The 26,516-nt window shown below is 39.7% G+C and overlaps 3 protein-coding genes across 5 annotated transcripts; 2 read left to right on the forward strand and 1 right to left on the reverse strand.

Annotated features, from left to right (window-relative positions):
* Positions 1–21: 21 nt before the first annotated feature.
* On the reverse strand, positions 22–25,400 carry LOC143361444 (RNA helicase aquarius). Its single transcript, XM_076800829.1, has 14 exons — positions 25,235–25,400; positions 24,516–25,152; positions 24,146–24,324; positions 4,658–4,771; positions 4,276–4,379; positions 4,089–4,200; positions 3,510–3,723; positions 3,383–3,431; positions 3,076–3,311; positions 2,555–2,942; positions 2,231–2,479; positions 1,791–2,148; positions 1,465–1,721; positions 22–1,387 (listed from the first exon to the last, which is right to left on the reverse strand). The coding sequence occupies exons 1-14, from the start codon at positions 25,316–25,318 to the stop codon at positions 25–27; spliced, it is 4,344 nt and encodes a 1,447-aa protein (XP_076656944.1). The 5' UTR covers positions 25,319–25,400; the 3' UTR covers positions 22–24.
* Positions 5,927–15,526, forward strand: LOC143361447 (putative G-protein coupled receptor Mth-like 1). 2 transcript variants are annotated; one of them, XR_013083452.1, is made up of 8 exons: positions 5,927–6,562; positions 12,311–12,566; positions 13,040–13,335; positions 13,767–13,845; positions 13,974–14,134; positions 14,369–14,606; positions 15,023–15,313; positions 15,407–15,526. XR_013083452.1 is itself a non-coding variant. In XM_076800833.1 (7 exons), the coding sequence occupies exons 1-7, from the start codon at positions 6,511–6,513 to the stop codon at positions 15,219–15,221; spliced, it is 1,281 nt and encodes a 426-aa protein (XP_076656948.1). In that variant the 5' UTR covers positions 5,927–6,510; the 3' UTR covers positions 15,222–15,526. The 2 variants fall into 2 exon arrangements, 1 of the variants encoding a protein (XP_076656948.1); XM_076800833.1 differs by having other exon boundaries at positions 15,023–15,526.
* Mthl5 (G-protein coupled receptor Mth-like 5) lies at positions 21,080–24,077 on the forward strand. Of its 2 annotated transcripts, XM_076800832.1 has the most exons (3): positions 21,080–22,176; positions 22,558–23,219; positions 23,255–24,077. In XM_076800832.1, the coding sequence occupies exons 1-2, from the start codon at positions 21,372–21,374 to the stop codon at positions 23,208–23,210; spliced, it is 1,458 nt and encodes a 485-aa protein (XP_076656947.1). In that variant the 5' UTR covers positions 21,080–21,371; the 3' UTR covers positions 23,211–23,219; positions 23,255–24,077. The 2 variants fall into 2 exon arrangements, with proteins under 2 accessions (XP_076656947.1, XP_076656946.1); XM_076800831.1 differs by having other exon boundaries at positions 22,558–24,077.
* Positions 25,401–26,516: the final 1,116 nt, after the last annotated feature.

Genomic DNA, 26,516 nt, shown 5'->3' on the forward strand with positions numbered 1-26,516 from the left:
CTTTTTTTTATCCGTTATCAGTCCTTAACTATCATTATCTTCACTCTCAGCAGCTGGTTCTTCAACTAAATTTTGTATCAGTTCAAATTTAGGTTCTACATTTTCTTCCTTAGTGTTTTGTTCTTCATTTTCTATTTGATTGAGCTCTTCGTCATCCGTATCATCATCGGCTCCAGGATGAGCAGGAACTTTGTGCGTTGGACTATTAGATGTTTGCATTGTACCTGGTTTCTGCCACATTTTTTGTGACTCTTTCATACCACTAACTTTCTCCATGTAATAATCATAGACAAATTTGGCCATGTGAGGCATATCTTCGATTTCCATTGGCGAAGTAGATGGAACAGCATCGTTAAGCCTATCAGTTGGATAATGTTCTTGCGGCAATAGTTGCAGCTTCAATGGTCTCTGCATGAGCTGATCAAACGCGGGAGTTAATTCGAAACAATTTTTGAAAAGCGAGACTCTAGCAAATACGTAAAGGCCGAGTCGTGCTCTTGACATAGCTACCACCAGACGTCGTGCATCTCGCAAGTGGCCTACGGCACGAGTCTTTACAAGAGATAGTAATATGTAATCATTCTGTTGACCTTGGTATTTGTCAACCGTCGTCACTTTATTTGGCCGTCCTATTAAAGGATTACTAGCGCATCTTATATTTATCACATCTCTTATTAAGTGTTTTTGCCCATTATATGTAGTCAGTATACTGATTTTATCGGCCGGGTAACCAAGCAGTCGCATATACATAAACACGGCCACGCAGTATTCAGCCTCGGCAAGGTTTTGATAAAAGTAAGCACTCGGCTCGCTTTCTCCCACTCCGTTAAAGTCTTCAACATTAATGAGTTGGAAGTCGTATAAAAATCCAGCGTTTGCCACCAAATACTCTGGGCTGCGTTCCACGTGGAAAAGATTTCCCAACTTTTTATACCGCCAATTGTAAAGATTGCAGATACTGGGCCTAGCACGACCTTGGCCATCAAGGTCAACTGTAGGTACACCTAGCCTAACAAATCTTGCGAAAAGAGATTGTTCCATATTTGAATATTTCTGGAAAGCCATATTTTTGATAACTGGCGGCAATTGGTGGTGATCTCCTATCATTATCCAACGTTTTAATCGATTGTATCCGTCTTGCGGATTTTGCAGTAACAATGGTATGAAAGTTTCTATTTCTAAAATTTGCGCAGACTCTTCCATGAGAATGTTGTCGTATTTAAAGCCCATATCTACGAGCTCTCGTCGTTTCAGTGCAGCATGTGTACAGGTCATGGCGATAACTTTTGCTTCCTTGACCAATAAATATTTCGATCTGTCTAAACCAGATCGCAACAACTCAAAAGCTCTGAATTCTTCTAACTGTGCGAAAATTCGTTCTATATACCTACAGAATCAGAATACAGTTATCATTTTATGGAAAATAAGAGTTTTGAAATAAATTATTCGTTGTTAAAAAATTACCTAAAACAACTGCATGCTATTTCCATATCCTCCTCGAATGTATTACGTTTAAATAAGGGTTGCGGAGCGTTATCAAAGAATTTATGGAATGGAAATTCTTCATCGACAATAAAAGCAGGAGGTGAACTGTTTCCTACTCCTTGCCTTTGCTTGATTCTAGACTCAAAGCGTTCCCATCTTGCCAATATTTGATACATGAAAAAATGTCCAGCTGTTTCGCACGTGTACGCCACGTCGCCTTTCACGTTTAAGGATTCCTAATAAACAAAATTAGTAGTAATGCGGCGAGCAAAGACAACTAACTAATTTATTAGTAGAATACAAACCTGTAATCTTTGAACTTCCATTAAAAGATCCAAGCGTTTAGCCAGAACATAGTTAACTCTACCGTATCTGCTGAAGTCTTTTTCCGTTTCTAGTGCTTCCTCTCCATGACCAAGACGGAGCAGATGCCTCTCGTCGATATCTAATGCCATGATCTTCTCAAAAAGCTGATTCAACGCTTGATTGGAATGTGTAACTATTAGCGTTCTTTGATTGGGAAAATTATGATAGAGGTTTGAAATGATTTGCACAGCGACATCCGTTTTACCGGTACCAGGAGGACCTACGACGAGTGTCAATCCTGGCTGCATACCGGCCCTAATAGCTTCAACTTGCGTTGGTGTAAAGGGGATCTGATTTCTGTAACAAAATCATATAAAATATAATAACGATGTACAGTGTACAATTAATGAACACAAATGAACAGCAGGTCGTTGTATACTTTTTAGGTTCATTGGCCTTGTAGGGGCCACGACTAGGAGGAACGTGTGGTTCAACTTGAATTATTTTGTTTACAGATTCATTGCTCTGTTTGGCAAGAACATCCTCAAATATTACACGGAAAGGTCGCACAAGTTTCTTTTCGTCGTTTGTAGAAACTTCAATTTCATATTGAGGAAAACTGGAACGCAAATGGTCTATATCGAGGAACGTGTCATTAAAATCCATTGTTGCGATTTCATTCGGCATTCTACAAGCAGATATAGAAATATTAATATTACAATGATAAAATGTGTATTAATGATACACTAATGATTAGAAGTACCTCGAGTAACGAGCCGCGCCTGGATCGCCGTAGCCAAGAATTATGTCATGCAACCAATCAGGGACAACACACTCTGTATTCATAAGCTCTCTTATGGTCTCCAGGACCGCTTTAAAGTTATTCTCTTTTGGTTTTCGTCTCATTATAATATTGAACCCTTCGTAAACGTCCTCGCCACCGTGACTGGCGTTGTCCATGTCGATTCGATACTGATTGGAATCGAGCCAGACTCTGTACGTTCTAGTGTCACCGGGTAGAATCGGTCGTGGTTCAGGGCCATCTTCTATCACTCTGCCATTGGAATCCAACATACCTTCAACTTCGCATCCTCTAACTGTTGTTAAGCCAACTTGCGGGACAAATGGTAATTTATGACTGTACTTAGTGCCTACGGATAAAACAAATATCAAATCAGTTCATTGTACCGTATTACAATTAATCCCTATTTTATATCGAAATGTTAAACAAGTAGCTTAGACGTATTTCTAACCGCACGGATATATTTTTTTTTTGTATCTTACCAATTGGATTCTCAGGTTTGACAGTAATTAGAAAACATACGTCGTGTTTTCGGAGATTCTCCCATTCGGATTTGATTTCTTTTCGGACACTCAGGTTTATTGTGACGTCAGCTCGCACTCTGGATGGTCTCTTTTCACCAATATTAGGCTTCGCTACTTCAACCACAGCGAATTGAGTGATCGGCTGAGCCATTCTGGCCCAGCCACCAAAGTAAACACCGCCATCTTCAGCTCGCCTAAACGGAAAAAGTAAAATACCGGTTGATACATGCTTAACCATATTCTTTTGTTTTCAAAAGAAACTTACCAGGGACTTAATCTGCTCACGGCATCTTCAATATCTTGACGTATCTCGTCTGAAACGAATTAATTAATCTAAGCAATCCTATTAATCTAAGCAATCCTATTAATAAATATACGTTTGTTCAACATACAGGTCGACTCTAAACGGAAGAGATTAAAATTCCTCAGCAAGTAATCGTGTAGAGTGAGGAACTGTAAATTTAATTTTGGTAGAGCTAAACACCCTTCGCCAGAGAAATATTCTGTTGGGACGATACTTTCATTCCAGATTATCTCTTCTGTGGGATACAGAGGCATTTCATTCAGCTCCTCCAATTGAGACGCTCTGCGTTCATGGCGGGAGATCTAGAATTGAAGTTTTAATATTATTAAATAATAAGAATAAACGACGTGAAAATTTGAAGAAGATTTAATCCCCAGAAAAAAACGTTTGATCAAAACGATGGCATAGTTTATTTGTAAAACTGGGTGAAATGTTATTTCAAATAATCTATTTCATTTAGGTTCTCTCTTTATTTTTATTGTCAAAAAATATTTTAAACACTATTTATAGTAGAACGTTAAAGTATTTTATCTTATCCTTTCTATTTAAAATACTATTTTATTTAAACTATGAAAAACGATTACCTGAAATATCATTTGAAATATTGTACCTACAAATTTTATCCAACATCAATTATTTATTATAAATTCTTGTCCCTTTTACGTACCAAAAGTTCGCGAAGGAAGTCCATGTCGTATCGGTACCAATTTTCTTCTTTTTCTCGCTCCTCTGATGGCACTAAGCTCAGATAACTCGCGATCGATCTCAATTTTTCCTGACTGAAAAAGTATGGCGGATAGTATGTGAACTTTTAATACTTGAGTAATAATTGTTGACTTATTAAAGAGTGGTACCTGAGTGAGCCAAAGTGCTTGTAAAGGGCGTCCCTCGTGTCGACGCTCGCCACGTTCGTCAAGGCGAAATTCCTCAGGTCTTGGAACTTCGCGAAAACCGCTTTCTGCGCAGAGTTTAAGTATTCAGTTTGGTAAATATCTAGAAAAGGGGACTCCTAATTAATTTTGATGGACTTGAAATATGTTATCCGGGTCGCAACTCCGAGAAACTTTTCCCTATACACGTCACCGTTGCTCGGCCTTAGTTTCGGAGGTATTTCTCACCTCCCCTCCCCCAACTAAGAGTTCTTGGATTAATAGGATGCTACGAAAGTTATTGTGTCTTCTCAAAATGCGATTGCAATATTATTGACAACAGTATTAAATATTATTATTGTCATACCTGAAGAGAAGTGATTTTGGTGTAATGCAATTGTGTCATATCATGATCGGTGAGAGGATCACCGGTTTCCTCGTTGATCTCGAACCTCGCATAGAACTTCAGCATCTCCAGCAACTGTAAATTAAAAAGTAAATAAAACGGTGACCAACAATCCGCAAAGTGGGCATTACATTGCCGAGTATAATTTCTTTAACGAGCAAATATGCGAATCACTCCAAGCTCGGTACAAGAAAATCGCATTATCTTAGATCGTCATTAAGCAAAACTAATTTTCGTCATCGACGCCCGGGACTCCGTTCGTTTCGTCTGGTTTCTACGATGATCCCTTCTTATCGATCCATTTCCGTGCGACTTATTGTTAGCACCGATTTCTTAACGATTTTGACGCAAGCAGGCACTTGATCGATCAGTTTATTCGTTTCGGCCAGATATAGCAAATGCGTTCTTGCAATCTTCATCAGATATCTAACGAAGACGTCACGCAAAAATCGTCAGAAATTATAATAACTAAGTAGACTGCGGATTTTATGGGTTTATGACAGAAATTAGGAATTTAAGAAACTGGTACTCTCACAGTAATTCGGCACCTTAACATAATGTTTTTACAGATTGATTAAACATTGCCACCTTATTTGCGAACTACATGCTAATAAAATTTATTCACACTTGGTTCTCAGTGTGAAATTAATTTGTAATGAATTAATCTATACTAAATGTTAAGCAAGATAAAATTTTATACAAATATCAACAAACGATATTACTTCTGGATACCCCTAATAATAATAACACACCGGACTTCTGGTTAATTAGTTAATCCTCGATACTTCAGAATTCTGAAATTAGATCGGAGATGTTGTCAGTCAAGGTTGTCGCAATCGAGTACGATTCAGACTGGCGGATCAATTACGATAACACAACATCAGCTGATTGCTGGTTGCATTTTGCTGTGGAGGGAAACTTGTATTTGGAAGAGTATACATCGGTCGTTTTCGGTTGCTAAAAATAATTATACGTCGATAAATCGCAATAAAAAGATGATCAAGAAGCTTTCTCATTCAACAAAGAAAATAAAAATCTCTTCGATTTTCTAAATAAAATTGTACATTTCGTTTCCATTAATCGATGCGCCCTCTTGTCCTCTTCAAAAAAGTATTAGGGCTCTTGGGTCGTAAACGGATTAGTTCGGGAGCTATTAATTTTCTGCCGAGTCCCATACTCGTCCGAGCGTCTCCGCGTGGAGGCCCTTGAGCAGTGGGTAGCAGCGTGGTAGCCAGAAATGCGACAGTGGGAGAGGACTGTGTGTAGTGCTATCTCCGTGCGAGCAGTTCCTCGAAGCTTCATCCAGGTTTGTTTCAGTTCGACGCGCGGTTCAACAGTGTCGACTTCTGCCAACACGTTCCTCGCCGTCGCTCGCGCCGTCGTTGAAGTCTCCGCAAGCCCGCGTCCTGTTCGTTTACAATTAGCTGCATCGGTCTCCGGCGACCGACTCCGCCGTCTTGCGTCCATCATCGACGACGAGTTTCGACCAGTTTCAATTTCTGCTACTGTAACCCTCGAAATTGGAAATCGAACGCTCTCAAAGTTGATAAAACGAGTCCGGTCTCTGCAGGGGATATTAAATGCGAGAAGTGATCCGTACCGGACGGTATTCTCACGGAGTTGTTTGGAACCGAGTGTAAACAGAGATTCGTTTCGCGGAGATTCTGAAGGTTGATCGAAATCTCGCTTGGAGCGAATCGGTGTTTTGATCGAGAAAGGCGGGCCGCGAAGGGTGAGCCGATCCTCCGCGGTTATATTCGTGGTAGAACCAGTTCCGAAGGAGAAAGAGATGCGGTAACAAGAAACAGGGGATAATGTTGCTGGTCACGAGCTACAATAAGTACCTGGGCACATTGCCAGTCAAAGGTGCGTAAACCTCTGTCGGCGTGTTTGTATATATTGTCCCGGGCCAGTGATTTTTATCGGGCTGCTGTTTTTCCCAATGCGAATCGCCGAGTCAACAATCGGCCCGAACGCTGCAAGTCCATTGTTAACTTAGCGCATTATTTTTGTACACTCACTGTATCCCAACGCAGCAATTTTTTGGTTGTCATAGCGACTCGCTCGCTACTGTAATAATTTATAGTCGAACAATTCTCAGCTGTGTTAAATTGTATTCATTTTCATGTTTCACTGGTTTTAAACAGTTCGAGCTGTAAATACATGTAAATCTATAATTACATGTAAATCTGTAATTACATGAATCTGTAATTACTATAAACGCATGTAAATCTATGAAATCAATCCTTGGACGGCGGACCACTTATGTTTATTTATCAATTTTTTTAAACATTTTTTTAGAGCTACTTCTTGCAGATACGTTAGCGTTTCTATCGTACCTAATGTAACACTCGTTCATTTACTTTAATCGCCAGAAACGGAGTAATTAAATAACGATTTTGATACTCTGGGTCAGAATAGACCCGGGCTAGAAATATGGCATTCGATTGAAGAGAAAAATTCATCTTCAACTGGATTGTTCAGTAACAATATGCAAATAACCTCGAACAGTGCATTAAGATTCATGGTTCAAAAATATAGTGACGTCTTTATGATTAAGAGTTTAGAGAAAGAGAAAAAGTTTATCGTAAGAATTCTCTTAACTCACCAAAATGACACGGTCGACGTTCTGTAACAATCGCAGGAGTTTTAAAACTTTTCTCAAAAAAGCTCCTCACAATTTTTGCCATTTTTATGAAATTTTGATGAAACTCTGTGCATGCATACAACATATTTAGATCTATAAAAGTATTTTTTAAATTTTGATTATAGGGACCCATAAAAAAGTTAAAAATCATAACCGTTACTTTTATCTTTGCAATTTCGACCAATGTTAATTCTTAATCAATTATTTTAATAAATTATCTACTATATCAATTCTTCTAATCAATTTTGTAAATGTTATTCGTTCTTAAAAGGTAGGTGAACATTTTACACCAACTCATTTTCATTAGCTTGCAATGTCAAAATGATCTGCAACGAGAGGTCTGGAATAGCCGAGTATTTTACGGTTCTTGTTAAGAATGCAAAAAGTATAGAGATGGCTCGTGTCGAAATACGAGTTGCGTCATGGGAGCTTTGAGAGAGAAAGAGAGAAATAAAAAACAGACGTTGTTTTTCACTTGACATTAACACGATTGATAGTCGGAGGAGCACGCAAAATAGACCATCACGGACGTTAGATAAAACGATATGGAAAATAACATTATCACGGTTGATTGCGTATGAGGCGAGGAGAATTTCTCGAATCGTTACGTTTTTTTTCCTTGTGTTTTCTTGAACCACAGGAAGCGAAAGTCGTAAACTAACCAGATTATAATCCATTCAAAAGTTAGAGTGATAAGAGACGATGTTTTGACTATGTGGAATTCCCAAACGTATTTACTCTGCGTACGAAACGAAAATTAGTGAGCGTTGTTGACAGTCTGTCGGCGAAGACTTTTTAAACGTTATCTTAGTTAACAATAGGTTTACGCACCGCTAAGAGTGACTATTTTACATTACTTTATAAAAATTACAAGAATTTGTCTATCTAAATTTTTGGCCATTTTTATCATAATGTATACACCCAAAGAAATGAATTTGCTTAATAATTTTTAAGAATTAAAAATATTAGAACCTGTCGTTTTGACGGATCCCGTATTGTTAATGCTTCATTCACCAAAATCTAATTTATTACCGTTTGTATCGTTACCGCTCCGACTCTTGCGCTTACTACTTTCAATACATTGCTCGTTTCATGAACAATAGTTTCTTTCAACTTGTTCAAATGGACGAAGCAAGAGAGAAATTTCTATTGGCTCTTGTTTTTTTTTTTTTAGCAATCTAATTGCGGTTCGTGTTTCCGTTTAATAGCTTCGTAAACAATGCTCCATTAGAATGCGTCTAATTAAATGAATAGAATCGTTCATGTGGGGGAAACAAAAGGAATTGAATAAAAGAGCGGGCAAGTGCACGTGGCTCAATCGAATAAAGCGACCGGTGCATGTGCGGCCATTGGAGCGCATAGAAGTGCACAAAGAGCAGCCACGATGACAGAAGGCATCTCTTTCTTCTTTTGATCCAGGCCGCGATCGTACCGCGCGAGAACACGGCCGGCTTTAAACTGGGTTACGAACGCAGAAAAATGCGTTTCTTCGACGGGGAATCTCGCGCGTCGACTGAACTGGCTGATTCAGTAAAGGCCGCCGAGTCTCGATAATAAAGACAATTTTTGTTTGCAATAATCGTTATCTTATCGCGCAAAGTGTTGATCTTTCCGCACTTCTTCTTTTTCACAGATTGTATTATGTGTATACTGATTTTCATTTTAGTTCAATTGGTCCCGGAATTGCCACTTCATTTCAACCGCTACACCGAATCGGGAGACACGAAAGTATGAGTCTGCTTAAATGGAATTATTTATCATCCTACTCGTCGATTATTCTGCAATGTTACGTTGCTATTTTTATCCGGTTGATTACGCTCGAACGTGAAACGTCCTTTTAGTCAGAGCTGTTCGGCGTCTGCCCGTACGGGCAGCGATTTTCTTGCCCTGGGTGTACACAGAATTCACGCCCCTGCGGGCAAAGGTTGCGTGTATTTGTCACACGCAATGTCACGGCTGTGCTCAGAGTCGTCAGATCAAGACTTGGTCCCCCACTCTAATTTCCCCTTCCACCGCGCCTTTCGCCATGACACGGTCACGTGACGCTTTGCGTCCCTGTCGTGCATGCTCCGGTACTGGCAGAGAGGGGGTAACTATTTCCCCTCGACTCGTGCTCCCTCCCCTCATCTGGCGACACTGCGGCCTGCCCCCATCCTGCTAAGGGCCCTTTTGCTCGTTAATAATCATGTTGAGCAGCTCTTAGTGTATCCTAAAAATTCTGTAGCATATTCTGTAGCATATTCTGGAATATTCCAGTGTATTATCTTACATCCTTCGTGTACTCCAGTACATTCTAATACACAGTGGCCGAAATTTCTAAGAAGTCATAGATATTATGAAAATATCACCATTTTTATTGCTTTATCGTATCTGGTCTTGCACTTTGCTGACACTCAGATAGTGGGAACGTGCACTCTGCACCGCTATGCTTGCAATGCTCGTTTGTTTCGATTTTTTTTTCTGCGTGGTGCAAAACACAAGTGTGAAGTTTCTACAAAGTCAATAATATTTTTGTTTTTGTAAGTAAATGTTGTATGTATCCTGAAGTGCCCAGTAATCCCAGAATGCTACCAAATTTTTCATTGGTACGGTATAATTATAAGAATTCGGCTGTTCCTAATTAATTACGTTCAATTTCTATTCTTCGATGGTGTTCGAACGACAGGTCTCGTTCCGCTTCGAACGAATTCGAAATCGTTCGTTCCATTGACTTTCGACGCTTAGTATAAACACAAGACTCGTTCCCTCGAGCTCCGTCTATGGAGAATCGGGACGTGGATGTCTGGTGTTGTCGTTAGAATAATGAAAGTGTTTTAACACTTGCTGTTACTATTCATGCGGCTTCCGGTGACTTTCGTGTACAAGCGAGCCTTGCATAATTCTCTGTGCAGTGAATCAGAGAAGTACCAATTCCGCACTTGATCGAAATGAAAATTCGTGGTGATTCATTGGCATTCCTTCTCGATGCCTGACATACTTTGTCTGTATCGGAGAATAATTCTGAACGGTTTTTACTATCCCCATTTGTTACAAAAAAAAAAAAAAAAAAATATTGGGATTGTTGCTGGTAGGAACAGGACTATCAACAACAACCATTGTACATTATTTCTTTAAGGTGAATCGCTTTGCTCTTAATATTCTTAACGTTTATGTCGCCTTCATAACCATTCGGTTCTTAATTTAGAATATTTTCCACTGAAATGCTAATTCCGTACGCAGTAATCGATGTGATTTGATCGAAGCTATTTCCGATGACATTGAATCACTAGAAAAGATGAAGCAAATGTTAATCATACGTCACGACGGAATTTATTGCAAAGCGTATGTGTATTCATTATCTAAAAATCAACGGATTAAATTGCTAGTCATTAAGCCCACGATATCCACGTGCATTGCACCACGGAATGCACCCATTTATCGTCCTCGACGTTGAAAAATGAAAAGAGGGCTTATCGTAAACTTACTCAACGATTTGCTCGGTACCACCGGTACTGAGTATTTCAATATCACCTGGGTTCGATAAAAGACTGGAAATCGTGTACTCTTACGAGATCAGGTGATTCTCACGACACCTGCGTGAACCGGACACTATTTACCGTTCTCGGAAGATATCGAATCCTAATCCGATACCGAGATACCCTAAACTCAGATGTACACTCACCCCGCACACGCACGAAAGTCTGTTCACGTCGAATCTGTGGCAACACGTCGATTGAATATTGGCGTCGGTGGATTAATTCGTCGATATGAGTCACACACGTAGGCCTACAATAAGATCTTAATCGGGTCATCGATCGGATGATATTAATGCCGTTGTTAGATTGCGGTACTTCATTTGTTTATTGCGTGCTAGCTACCGGAGCCGAGTCAGATTAAAATCTTAATGGGACGGGCAACGAGAACTTCCAAGAAAATGACACTTCAGTGAAAGCGACCTCGAAGGTTGTTATTCGGAGACGTTAATAACCATTTCTAGCGAAACTCCATCGTGTTCGCTAATATCTTTCCTCGTTCGATATTTGTTACAATACAATTATCATGCTCTTTGGAAAAAAAATTCAACACTGTTATCTAATCGAAAATCCATTAACCGTTTGAGCGCGGAGATGCGCGATCGCCGCGCTTCGAAACGCACACGTAAAGTACCCGTCCGCTCTCGTGTCGAATGCCATTTTTAGGAATTTTTTGCTGAAAAACTATTACACTTTTCGCATCAGAATTTTGCACCAGCATTTGCGAGTGTTTGAAGAATATCAATTATCTTTCTGAAAACAATCAAAATTACATGACTCATAGTATTTTTTATCTTCACGCTCCACGGCGCACAGTGGGCAATTTGGACAAAATCGGATTCAAAATCAAGGAACTTTCGATAAAAATGAGGTAGAGCGATGAAATTTTTTTTAAATTAAAGCTGAACCTTTTTAGAATATGGGAAAAATAGGGAGATTATTACCATCCAATCATTTCAACGAAAAAATGACTTCATTAGTTTTTGTCACAAAAATCTATTTTTTGCAAAATCCTGAGGTCGTAGACAAATTTTGAGACCAGATTTGAAATCAGCGTGAAAAAATCTATGGGAAATGATGTATAACATGTTAAACAAAATTTTTTCCGCGTGTGGTATTGGAAAAACTAAAATTTTCTTGAATTTGTGCGCGTTTAACGAATTTTCTCGAGATTAACAAACGTTCGTACCACAATCTCTCTATTTTTCCCATACTCTACAAAGTTGCAGCTTTCATTTCCAAAAAATTTCATCGCTCTACCTCATTCCTATCGAAAGTTCCTTGATTTTGAATCCGATTTTGTCCAAATTGCCCACTGTGCGGCGTCTGAGTCCTCTCGAGCTTCGTGGCTCCTCACGGGGTATGTCTCGCGGTAGTGGGGATAATTCCGCGACGTTTATCGTCCAGGCCTCGGCGACATATATAGAGAAATCGATTGAAAAAATATTCTTTCAGGTCTGGTATGGATATGTCTGCTAACACGGATGGTCTCGTCGAGCCACGGCGTAGACGTGAGCTGTTGTCCAAGAGGTTCGATATGGATGAAAGAATCGCTGAATTGTTCCCGGGGCATGAAGGTTCAGCTCTCCTGCCCGTACGGTAGCTACTTGCTCGACCCGAGCATATCCAGCGACGACAAGTTCACTGTCACCCAGGAAAACGGCAAAGCCTGGCTAAACTACATGGGCTCCTACAGGATCCCGTCAAAAGAGTAAATGATCGATTTTATTCTATCACGTTACGATTTGCTATACGACCTTCGACCTGCCAAGGACAGGCTACCAAAGAGAGCATTCTACGTTCTCTTATCGGCCGCTCATATCGAAAGCAAATGTCCAAAATATCATTTACATTAACAACGAACTCGAATTAATCGGTGCTACGTTCTTGGGGAAAACCTCTCGCGTCACTAGACTCTTTCATGGTACTCGTTAGCGGTGAAAGGTGGGGAACACCGTTGTTACTTCGTTTTTGATTTTTGTCAGGACGTTCATTATACAAATTTATTCCTGGACAAAATATTAACCGTGCAAACATTTCACAATTTTAATTCATTACTTTGAATAACCGACCGTTTTCCTGTTTCCTGTTAGTTTGTTTAGAATTCATCAAATTGGTCGGGATCGACGACTAAGAGTAAAAGAATTTTGTGCATCGATTACCATAATCCTGTTCCATATTCAGGTTTTGCGTGGGGTATCACGTCAATGGTTCCCAGGCTTTAGTGTGCTTCCAAAGCGAAGACGCCAGCGAACACGCGACGGTATGGCGAGAGACATTATTTTGCGTTCTGGGTGTTACATCGGCGGTGTTCCTGATCGCCACATTGGCCGTGTACATTCTTCTACCGGAATTGAGAGAGATCCAAGACAAAGTCATGATGGCCGCTGTTACATCCTTGGCAGTTAGCTATATCGTGTTATCGATTCAAAATCTGAGGCCGATGGAGAACAACGATCAAGGAATCTGCGTCTCTTTGGGTACGCACTGTGAAACCAAGACGCCATTCTGTTTGGTCGGTTCGACAATTCGTGTGCGTTCTTGCCAATATAAGCAAATATGGAGAAAATTAACATAGTTCGTACATCACCATTACACTGAAAGCTTTGTCTTTGCTCGACATATGTCCAAAACACGAGTCTAACCAGGGACATATATCGGCTAGGAGACACTATTCTTTGAGGCCTCGGTTCATGGCTCCCCACGGCAGTGGGGATAGTTCTGGGACTTTTATCGGCTAGGCATTTGGGACATATATAGAGTAAACATTGTATTATTGGCAAAAACTCCTGCCTTATCCCGTACTCTAACTAGGAAAACGATCCGCTAAATATTGAAAGATCGCACACGAGTTTGTGAACTGATCATCTACAGCGACGAATTTAGTTAAACAATTTTTTCTCCTTCTCAGGATTCCTTTTATATTTCTCCTTTATGTCCGTTTTCTTTTGGCTGAATATTGTGGCGTTCAACATATGGCGAACCGTTTGGTAAGTTAAACCATAGAGCGAAGGCTCCGATTAGCGAAACATTATAAATCCATCGAGTAAACCTAGAACTACCAACATCGGGTTGCTGAATTTTTATAACGAAACTCTATGCAATACGATTTCTACAGGTTCGTTAATTTCTCGATTAAAGAGAAACCGTTGTTCGCGATCTACTGCATCTACGGATGGGGCGGGCCACTCTGTTGTCTGGTGGTGGCACTGTTCACCCATCACCTGGAGGGAGAACACCTGAGACCCGGTTTCGGCGAACGAAACTGCTGGTTCAGCGGTGAGATAAATTATTCTGGTTTAATTACCGCGCTGTTGATTCTGTTGCAATATGCACGGGCTAATTTATGATCCAGATAGGTAGTTTGATGAATAAAAGATTGGCACATTGAGAATAATAATATGGACAGCGGTGTCTACCTCCTTATCTGTTATACGCGTGAACGGTGATTGAACATGTGGATTGAAATACAACGAATCGCGATTAAAATATATCGACGGGCTGTTCTTCCAGGCAGCGATCAAATGTGGGCGTACTTTTACGGGCCCATCGGGATCCTGCTGACGCTGAATATGATTTATCTGGGATTGGCCGGTTGGCGATTATGGCATCAATATTGCGATCTCAATGGGAACAAGCTGCGAGTGCTCCGTTTCAAATGCATGCTCTACATCAAGCTGATCCTTGTGATGGGCCTCACGTGGATCTTCGAGGTGGTGTCCTACGCCGAGGGATCCAAAGACAGCGCCTGGTATTTACTTTTCCCCTCCGACTTAATCCTCGGACCGGCAGACCGTTCTTTTAAATACATGATGTTTAGGACAACTTTCTGTTTTATCAATTTTCTCAGAACACATATTTTTGACCGTTTTTCTATTCGTTCCTATTGCAGCAGTTGTACAGATGGCAAACTTTCGTTCTATTTAGTCAGTTGTTCGTAAATTTTCTTAAACATATTTTCAATGGAATTTTATGTAGATCCATTGATTCTCTTATTGCATCCAACTGCACAGCTTTCAATCGATCATCTGGAAGTGATGACCAGGAACGTTTCAATCGTCTCCAGCTTCTCCGAGATCGTAAAAATATCTCGGACCACTCAAACCATAGTTGGTCGGAACACATCGACAAATTGTTGACCTTGTGTCTTTTCGTTTTTCCATCCAGGATCATCACGGACATTCTGAACGCGTTACAAGGTCTGATAATATTCCTGTTGCTGGTGGCGACACGGAAACGAGTCAGGAAGCTGTTGGCGAGAAGGAGACCTTGCGGGATCGCCTTTCCAAAATCCTGGGCCGCCTACGAGGATGAAGAATGCGAGGATGTGCTGCCCGAGGAGATCGAATTATCTCAGCAGGGCTAACACGCCGTGCGTGTCACACAGAAGAGCAGAATTCACCGGTAAACGAAACCCACCAAAACTGGTCTCCTCAACTGTCGCTTCTATTCTCGCGGGTACAGTAAAACCTCGGTATTTGTGCACGAATTACGCATTAAATTGTTCGGCCGTTTTCATTGAATTTACTATCTTCCATTTCCGTATTGTAGTGAGGAAGTATCTATCTGCTTGCAGAATACCGATAAAATGCCATGGCTAGTGGAAACATCTGTTTTCAACATTGAAATGATTTCTTTTTCAACTTCTGATTGAATTAATCAAATGGTAATTTCTATGCGTGCCACTTATAGATAGAAGGACTTTATACAGAGTAAGATTTATATACAATTCTCTCTCGAGTTCGTTCTGTTCTTTTTTTTTTAAATGACCACCATTCTAAATCAGTGCTGGCCACTGTTTGGGGCCCCTCAATCGCTTGCTTCCCCCACCAAGCTTTCTTCCGTGCAGCGCGCACCCAGTGTCGCCAGATCAAGACTTGCATCCCCACTCTAACTTCCCCCTCTACCGCGCTATTCCCCCACGCTTTCTCCGCGGTGTCGGTCACGTGACGCGTTTCGTCTCCGTCATGCATACTCCGGTACTGGCAGAGAGAGGGTAAGCTTTTCCCCTCGATTCGTGCTCCCTCCCCTCATCTGGCGACACTCCCGTGCATCTTCGCCGCGTTCGCTGGTGTCTTCGTTGCCCCACCGAACATACTTTCGTAGCAATACTCACTGTAAGGGGACAGTGAGTTTTACCGCGACACGTCAAAATGAAGTTATCTCGCAATGATTCGTCTGGAAGGATGATTCATCTGGGCATTAAATATAGACCAAAACATTAGTACGTTGCACTTGAACTTTGTATTTTGTATGTCCTTTGAAATCATTTATAATCCTCGGTGCAGTTGCACGTTCTGCAGTTCTGCCGCTTTGAACGTCCACAGTTCGGATCATATCGGAGTAGCTTATCTAGTAGGTAGGAACAATGAACGTGAGCGTGACGTGTAGCTACTGATATCCGGCGCAAGAGAAACACAAGCTCGAGTACGTGAGTTTCGAAAACAGGCATGTTTACATATCGCGAGCACAGTTCTTTGGAAATCAATACCTAGAATTGATAGGGGCAGCAACAAACAGTCGAATAAACAGAAACGCGAAAGCTCCAGCGAGCATCGCCGTATCTCAACTTGAAACCTTAACGAGGAAAAATCCCTCCCTTAACGGGAAATCTCATTACAATCGACACTGCATCGTAACTTTCCTTTGACTAGTTATAAAACTATGCAATATTTTTTCTAAACACGTTATAGTTCTCCAAAACCTGAAAATGATCGCGATAGTTGTCCAATCTTGTCCTATTGCTACCACGTCATAAGCATGCAGTGATTGGACAGTTTTTCTGACTGTCGTCAGAGATTTCCCAATCAATAAAAACGATGAAGAAGCAAAAATGATTACGGAAAAGGAAGCGCAATTTAATGCAGCGTCTGCCTCGATAATTGCCATGCACTCCAACTTTTTCTAATAATCGAGGTTCTACTGTACGGCTCGTAGGAGTTCGCAAGTGTGATAATAATAGCTACACTCCAGAGTTTAGGTTCCCCAGCTCGGGGACAAGTCGAGGAGAGACCATTTTCCGAAACCAATTGCAATCATAAAATAGAATTTCTGTTTAAGTGACGCGCGCGTCGAAGCGGCATTTTTCTTAGAATCACGCGATAATTGAATACTCTTACAATTCGCCTAGTCTCTAACGTAAGTCGAATCCGGCGAACGAGGTGCCGTGAGTCGAATGGTTGCTCATTGATTGTACCTAACGAGTAACAAATTGTTAGACAGCGGATTGTTATCCAAAATCAGTTGCCATTCTCTATAAATAATTGCGAGAGCGTCATCTTTTGTTTTTTATTGAAACGAGAAATCTGAGGTCAGTCACTTCAGTCGAGTTGCGAATGAGAAAAATGACTTTGTTAAAACGTAGAATTCGTTGCATTGTACCCACGGTCAGATGCGCCTACGATTAACGTATAAAATCTGCTGTCTACTGACTGCGTATCATTCAACTTTAAGAATCTCTATGTATAAGTGTGTGTGTGCGTGCGTGTGCGTGTGTGTGCATTATCGATTAACAACGAGCAGCAACAAAATTATAGTAAGCGTCGTCGCGTCAATTGCCAATGATCGATGTAGTGATCGATTCTACCGATTAGCGTACTAGCCGGAAAGCAATCTGTCGTCCGAATCGTCCTCGTGTACCGCTACGTCCGTGTATTCCGACGACTCATCGTAATGAATCCGTACGAATCGTTTAGTTTTTTTCCCCAGGAAGACACGTACGTGAACTTTCATTCTAGTCGACTGACGCGACGTCAAGTTGTCGCGGCCGCTGACGTCTTTTCGCCATAAAAATGCGACCGACGACGAAACTGCGGTTTCTGAACACGCACCGGTCACAGTGATGGGCAAAACACATATCAACAAATCATCGGATGACTAATACGTGATCAACTTCTGCTTTATCTTCGTCGAGTGAGAAATGTACTTAGGTATTTTTCATTCATAGACTGCGGATTTCATGCATTTACGGCAAAAGCGAGTAAGCGGAAAAGAAAAGAATAAACATACATTACTGTTACGTTATTTCCAACGTATCGAGACTATTAAAAATGTAAATACAACTCTGCTTAACTCCTGTTTGCTGCAAATGAGATGGAAAGTGTATTTATTTCGCACAGAGATCCACAGTTTAGTCATTACAAAATTACTTCTGTCGAATGTATTCTATTAAATATAATAGAAATAGTAACTTCTGTAATTTGTATTTAAGAGCTCATCGAATACCGAAGTTTCCAGTATTCTGCATGTATTTCAAATACAAAAGCATTCGACGCTTGCTCATCACTGGCACCGGGAACCAATTAGAAATGTACACTAGGATAACTAAGCTTTCGTAAAAATGGCGATCGGTACGTTCAGACATGGTAACATCAGATGATCCACCAAGTGCACTAATTAATAAATTCAATGCCAAATATAACTCTTACTGCGATGCGAAACTATCCAGAAAATAAAAATCCGACGTGGTTTTGCGAGAAATCGTTTAAAACAAGTCCCGTTCCGCAATTTTGCCCGTGCGGGCAGAGAATTTCCATAGTCGCCAGATGAGGGGAGGGAGCACGAATTGAGGGGAAAAGTTGTTGTGCAACACGTGGCATTATGTGTTGCGTCGCGTGATCAGGCCGTGGCGGGAGCGTAAGGGTATAGCGTGGTAGAAAAGGAAATTAGAGTGGGGAAACAAGTCTTGATTTGGCGACTATGCCCCGGTCATAAGCGATTTGGCGGGCAAACGAACCACGCCTCCTTTCGATGGTTCAGCCAATGGCAATACTTTCCCCGACGACGTCGCATTGCCCTCAGCTATGCTCGCGGGCATCGGCGGGCGCCCTTGCCCGCCGCAAGGCTTGCTGAACGGGACTGGATTTAGACGCAACGTAGCAGCAAATAGTGTAGATATAATACTTAGTTACCGACGCAAGCCAAAGTTTAGGGTTGGATGCGCCGAGCTGAATCAAACAACTCGGATATCCCCGAGTCTTTGAACATTTCGAGCGTGAATGCGCGGAGTTCACAGTCCGCTAATGAGAAGCGTAGCTCTGTTTCGCGTAGTCAGCGTCACGGTGATTAAGCTGAGCAATGCGCGCAAGTAATCAAATAGCTTAACGGAGGCGTGACATTAACGAGACTGCTGCGAGGGAAGAGCGTGGTCTAGTGGCCATGTCATGTCCACATCCACTCGTCTCTGTGAGCAATGCTCAGACAGGAGACGGGAGAACTTGCTACAGTCATACAACGATGAGACATGCTCATTGTTGTAGGCCGACGCGCGAACGCTTTGTGCATTAGCAACCCGTCGCTGATCGATATTCCTGTAACGCGAGCATGTTGCCGCCGCGAAACCTTCTGCGTATCGACGACTCGATTGCGAAACTGGGTGCAAAGATGGACTACAATTTTCTCAGACAATACAGTAGAATCTCGATCATCCGAACCTCAGTCATCCGACCATCTTCATCATCCAAATACGTTCCACTTATCAATCATACTTACAATCTAAATTAGTTTATCACTTAAGCTGAACATAACTGTTCTATTATCGGATAATAACTATTATTAATTCGGATAATCGAGGTTCTACAGTACAATAAAACCGGAGACCGTAATTGTTAACCAAACAAAGGTCTAACGTGTACAATCACAATCAAAATTAAGTTTAACAAATAGTAATTTGTGTAAGTCGATATACTAATACTAATTCTTAGTAATACTATTATTTACAATTGTTCATCTGGGTAGAAATTTTGCCCATCCCATAAAAGATTTCTATTCTTTTGTTAGATTGTAAGGAATTTTTTACTTAGGATTATTAAACGTTCGGTTTAATGTTATTCTACTCGTTTATGAAGTAGTTAAATTCTAAGAAAATAGTACTAAATAAATCAATTTGTAAATAATGTACGTAACGATAAAATGGAAATAAAGGTCTTCATAACAATCACTAGTGCATAATATGCTTACTATGAGCAAAACTGCTGATCAAGCGATGACTACGTTAATAATTTACTTTTTAAGTAGAGTCCAATATTTGCTAGCGCTATATTTCTCTGATTTAATTGAATTTGCCAATGTATCCGAATGGCCCAGGCGAGACGACGAAAAAATGAAGAAATACAAAAAAAACTGTCAGTCCAAGGACAAACTGTTTACGTAATATGTGTGCGAAGGAATAGCGATATAATCGTACATAAATGATAAATCAGTAGTGAATCAGTCGCAGTATATGTATATGTATACAACACTCATTCAATTCTTGCCAATATGTGTACATAGTTCGAGCGGTAAAAATCATTAAGTGTATGATACACTGTGGCCAATTTAAGAGCGAATAACGACGAAAACTGTACGTGAATGCCAAAAAAAAAGGATTAAAATTCGTAAAGGAGTATATTCACAAAGATTATAACTTTTGGAAGAATGTTATTTTCACGTATGAAAGCAAAATGAATATGTTTAGGTCAGATGGGACAACTAAAATTTGGCGGAAGTTAACTGAAGAGTGGCGACTAAAAAATTTGAAATTAGTGTTTCGGCACTTGGAGTCGAAAATTTCGAATTTATAGATGAAGTTACGGGCAAACGGGTTCATTTAAGCATTTAAAAGAAAATTCACATTGACATTGAATTTGCGTATGTTTTATGGAGATAACAATCCTAAGCCTAGAGTGGCACAAGAATGGCTACCGTATAATTGTCCCAAAGCGATTCAAACACCGCCGCAATCGCCGGATTTAAATAGAATATAGAACGTTTGGCAGAAATTAAGGATCAAATTAGAAGACCAAAAATATTAAAATTTGTGTGTTTACAGCGTTATTTCATATCTTGCACGAGTTCGGATGCGAGGTCAACTACATTTTTAGAATACAAAAATAATATCCATTCCTTCCGTTTCTGTACAAATTCTGGAAATATATTAAATTAGAAGTTGGTAATACAATTTTTCTGAAAATCATTATCCTGGTAGTAAACTTGGTTAGAGTATCCGTGAATGAAATGTGAGCGACTGCAGCTCGAGGAGAAACGAGACCCGACAATAACCAATAGAAAAGCAACAAAGATTTGCGCGAAGTAAACGAAAAAGGTGAGGATGGGCAATGGGGAGGGGGGTTAGGAAGTAGGGGAAACGATGAGACTGACTATGGAGGGAGCAGCAGGTAGAGGGAGAGAGATGGACCACGTCAGCGAGAATGCATGAACGAGAAACGGAGAAAGAGAGAAAGACAAAAAAACAATGTAACAGGGAATGGGAATGGGATGCGATGGCGGCCGGGTATAGGCAGGGGTAGGTCTTTAATAAACGAGCAACCCGCTGGCAGCAGTAGCAGGTATGGCGATGAACACACACGGGGAGTCGATCGTCGCGTCGCAATGAACGAGTGAATCTAACGCCCTCGAGGTAGCCGCGTCCGTCACGGAATCGATCAGGACAACGCTAAAAAGACACGGTCGCAAAGGAAAACGTGTGACCAATGCGCGCAACGTGTGATCGGAACGGGAAAGGTGCTGATTCGATGACATGCATTGTCTCGTGAGCGTGGTACTCGTGATCGTGATCGGTTCGCTCGGGACGAATGATCCGCGTGCAGTGCTCGCCAGCGCCGACATCAAACCGAATTTAATCAGCATCGCAAAATGTTGCGGGGCCCAAGAACTCCTTGTCGACGACACGTGCACGCCATTGTCCGAGACAAACGAGACGCAGTGGCGGCCGGAATTCGTCGAGGAAAAAGTGAACGGTATTTCGCGGAGCAGACCGGTTGAGCCTAATTATGAATTAAAAATTGGTCGGCCGAAGTGCCAATCGAACGAGCGCCAATGGTACGTGTACGATTATATATCAGGCGATGATCGATTGGCTATATTGACTACCGGTGTGTTACGGCACTACACTACCGATCTGGCCAAAAAATCGTACGAGAACGGTGGTGTTTACGGGTTTAGATCCCTTGGAGTAACAGACGAGGATGACTTCGACGCTTCCATTCATTATGATTATCCGTTCGGACACTATTGCTCCGACAAGGCAATATTGAACAGAGATCGACTGGTCGCTACGTACGCAATGATTTGCGTACCTGACGTAGTCGTTGGATGGACCGACACGAATTACTTGATGAGGCATGCTATCGATCCCGCCTTCCACGCGATATCGATCGCAAGCTACCTGGTCGTCGCGATCGTTTACTTTGTTTTGCCGCAGTTGCGAGATCTCGTGGGAAATATGATAACCAGCATGACTCTATGCCTTATAGCTGGCCAATGTGCTTCCACCGTACGAATATTTACGGAGTACGGGAATCACGTTAGCTTTATGGTCGCCGGTACGAGTCATAAGATTACGTTAAAAATATTTACATACTAAGTGTTTCTCTTCGTATAGTAGATATTTTCAATCATGTTTCTACAAGCCAAGCTTTGGCATTATTTTTATATTATCAGTAATTAAACTCAAGTAATAGCAGTATGTCTGTGCTTGTATTAACTCGATACAAACGTAGTATTGAGTAGTAATGAATGTGTTAATCGTTAGCAATTGGAAATCAAGAACTAACAGTAATTTAAACAACCTTCATTTTCATCCTACTTTGACCTGTAGAACCTATTTTCAAAACATTTGCTACATGCAGTTAAACACTTCGTATCTGTAACTGAATACATATCATGAATGAATCCATTGTTTATGATTTTTTTTTAAATTCCAGATACTGTAATGTACGTCTCTCTCCTAGCTGCATTTTTCTGGCTCAACGCCTTGGGATATTACGTGTGGAGTACTTTCCGATCACGAAATGTATTTTTGCGAGTGACCGATGGCAGAAAATATTGTTACTATTCATCATACGTATGGGGATCGACAGTTTGCATTGCGAGTACTGCAATCTTTGCGCACTTTGCCCTAGAAACCAGCAAACCTGTCATTGGTGGGAATGTTTATCCACCTCAAGAAACAATCGGTTGGCTCGGTATTTCTGTATTATTTACATCTATTGCCCTTACGATACTGGTCGATCTAAGCTTTGTCTTAAGCACCGCGAACAGAATCAAACGAATGATTACGTATGGCCGGATTCATCATAAAATGAAATACAGTTTCAGAATGTTCGTTTTTTTATTTGCCTTGATGAGCACCGGATGGCTCTCATTGTTATTGTCGCGACTCAATTACGATGTTCTTGTATATTGTCATATCATTATCAATTTGCTACAGGCAATTTTAATATTATACGTTTGTGTCTTTGGACAAAAAAGAGTTACATTTTTACTAGGTAAAACCTGTAACTGTTGTAACTCTGTAGAAAATATTGATGGTCTTGATTGGGGGGAAGAAATGACTGCCATTAACGCGGGATATTGAGAATTGTTTAATCTCATTTCGTACTTTATATATTTGAAACGAGAAAAAAGTTATTTGATACTAGAGTTGGGCTACATTTGATATAATTAATGATTGCAATTGAAATGTTGTATCATCAACTGCAATTATTGATTAACTTTTTTAATTTAGCTGATATAAAAGTATAATTGACTATAAAAACATGAATTAAGTGATTAACTTAAATCAAATAAATATTTTAATCAATTAATGCCCAACTCTAATTAAGACCAAGCATATCCATCTTTTAAAGTACACAGGGTAAATTACAACTAACCGAATACCACAATGTATTTTCAAATCTACAAAACATATCTGATATTCTACTTCTCTCTAAGTCACACTATATAAATCTGAACTCTTTTCACTTGGTAAGATCATGTGAGAATAAAGCAAAGCATATAAAGAGTCATATTAACAGTATCGTGTATACAATGATCTTAATGACCAAATCATCTGGTAAAATAGACAATACTGATTTAATGTAAATGACAAAAGAGAAAATTAAGATATTGTATATAATATTTATCTGCAGTGTCAACAAAATGTCATAAAAATAATTTTATCTTCAATAATTTGAAAAAATTTATGTTTATGGAGGTATGTGCCTTAAAAAACATTGCTTCTGCCTTATGGAATTGTGCACTTATTACGAAACTTCTCAATAAATTCACAACACAAAATGTAAATGCCTAACATATTATAAATACTGTCATTACATCTATTATCTTGTAGTAATTGTATCATTAAAGTAATTTTTTAATCTTAAGATATTCATGTAGTATTTATATTTGTATAGATATCAAACTTTTGTACAAAAGATGTATCATCTGAATATACTCTTATAAAATACATCTTTCTGTCATTTACATTTTTTTCTGACTCTTTTTGTATTAAAAGAAGTTTATGTAACTTACCTGTCCAAATAATCCTCCTTCAGGACGATCCAATAATTTAGATAACTGACATCTCACTACCAAATGACAATCATCCATTACAGTATTGAAGAAACGCCTGGTTGGTAACAGAGCTTCCAAATCTATTACTAGTTCCAGAAATCTTTCACAGTACCGTACTTTATCTGGTAAAAGTGGTCCTGTTAAAAATAAATATAATGTTAGAGCAGTTAAATAGATAAGTATATGTGTGACCTCAATTATACAATAAAACATAATAGATATTTACTTTAGTATAGTTATTAGACTCCGGATTTTATGCATTTATGACAAAAATGAATAGAAGAAATATATAACTATGAAAACATTACATAAACTTTTGTTATTTTACCTTCTTCGGAAATTGTTTCCAAAATTTTCATAAATTTAATCATTAATCTATGTAAGAACTTTCTTTCCCATTCCAGTTTCTTTTTCAATTCTGGATTATCTTTCTTCCTTAAAATTTTCCAATATTTTCGCCACATTGGATATTTTCTAAATTCTAATTCTCTGCGGCCTTGTTGCAATGAAATCCACATAGATAATGAAACCAACCTTTTCACTTCTTCTCGAACTAATGATATTTCCATAGAATTAAAACAATGATTCAAAAATACAATCAGTGCTGTTTGCTCTTTCAAATCAAAATCCATTATACTATCTTCAAGACAAGCTTCCAAAACGTTTTGGAAGAACTCTGGAAAATGTTCTGGATTCTTCTCAAATGCTTCCCAAACTTGAACACGTTCACGAAATTTCTCGTTGACCATAACAACAATGGACATAGTATGGGCACGAGTTGCATTACTTGCATTGTAATTCGGCCATAAGAAATTCTCCAGATATTGACTAAATTCTAACATCATGATTCTTCGAATAGAAAACTTGGATGCACATATTTCTTGAACATAAATGTCTTCTACGATTTGAGGATTAAAAGGTAAATGTGAATCTGTTGTGTGAGGTGCCCAATATTTATTTGCAAGCTGTAATAAAGATAGAATGAGAAACTACATTTTTACAATAGTGTACAATGAATAAATATATTTACATAGCATCAGTAAATACCTGAGTTATTCTATCAGCATTAATTTGCTCGACTGTAGGAGCAGGATTATTACTTTTCACGGATGTGCCGTTTTGATTTTCCATGTTAACGTTTATTAAATGCTCTATGTTCACAACATAACCTAACTTGATTCAAATGCCGTATACGGTCATGGTATCACGGTGTAAGAAGAATAGGTGGTTCTAGAGAGAAACAGAGAGTGCTCACGCTCGGAGTTTCGCTGTCCCCGATATAGTGCCGCCCCCTGGTCTAATCTTTAGCCTGCATCAGAATCTGCATCATCTTTTAGAAAAGACATCCTTTTCAAAGAAAAGACAAGAATAGTAAATATATGTGTACGCATTCAATAATTGCAAATAAAGTAGAGCATTGGTTTAATATTTGATATTTCGTATTTTCTTAGTACATTAATACTAAATACTGTTTCCACCGTTCAAATACACGCGCCATATACAAGTGTAGTAACCAGATACGCCCCTGATAGCGAAGCCCATAAAATGCAATGTCAATGTTTGTGTATGTCGTCCAATGTCGTCACATACGTTAGACTAACTGCTGCCGATTCAAAATCGGTTGACCATTACTCTTTCGTAATGTCGTGAAATTTCGTAATTTTGTGTCGTGGGTTGTTGCGTGATGGCATTGTCACTATCGCTTTTGTTTTTCGGTTTCACGCGAGCACATACGCACTCAACGCAGCTCATCCTACAAATCAGTGATGAGATATGGGCCGCTTTTTCTTGCTCATGCGCGCCCAAAACAGTAACGTATCTATAATCTATATTATGAGAAAAAGATAGTGTGGGGCAGTGATATTGGCAACAACTCTTCCGAGACGAGATTTTATTACATAATGGCAGCTAATATTGGAGAAGGAGCTACAAAGAGGCATAAAGTTCGCCATTTTCAAAATCAAATCATAACAATTTTTAAAAATTTTGCAGGGTGATCAAGCTACCCTATTTTATGTAGAATGTTACTTCACTGATACTAAAATCGCCGCGCATGCGTGAGAAAATGCGGCCTATGTTTCATCACTGCTACAAATGTATATATATATATACACATATATGTGATAAACTGTATGGAGTCCGGTGGTTCCTGATTTCAAATACCGGCAAAGTACATCTTAGATTTTGATTTATGTTCCTAAGTATTTATTGTCAAAAGATTTGTTTTTTAAAAATCTTCTTATTAAATCTTCGTATATTATTTCGTGTATAAAGCAATGTAAGTGTGCTAACTTACGTATGCAAAAATAAAAAATACGCCAAATTAACC

Source organism: Halictus rubicundus, chromosome 15, assembly GCF_050948215.1.
Source record: "Halictus rubicundus isolate RS-2024b chromosome 15, iyHalRubi1_principal, whole genome shotgun sequence".
Classification (NCBI taxonomy): domain Eukaryota; kingdom Metazoa; phylum Arthropoda; class Insecta; order Hymenoptera; family Halictidae; genus Halictus; species Halictus rubicundus.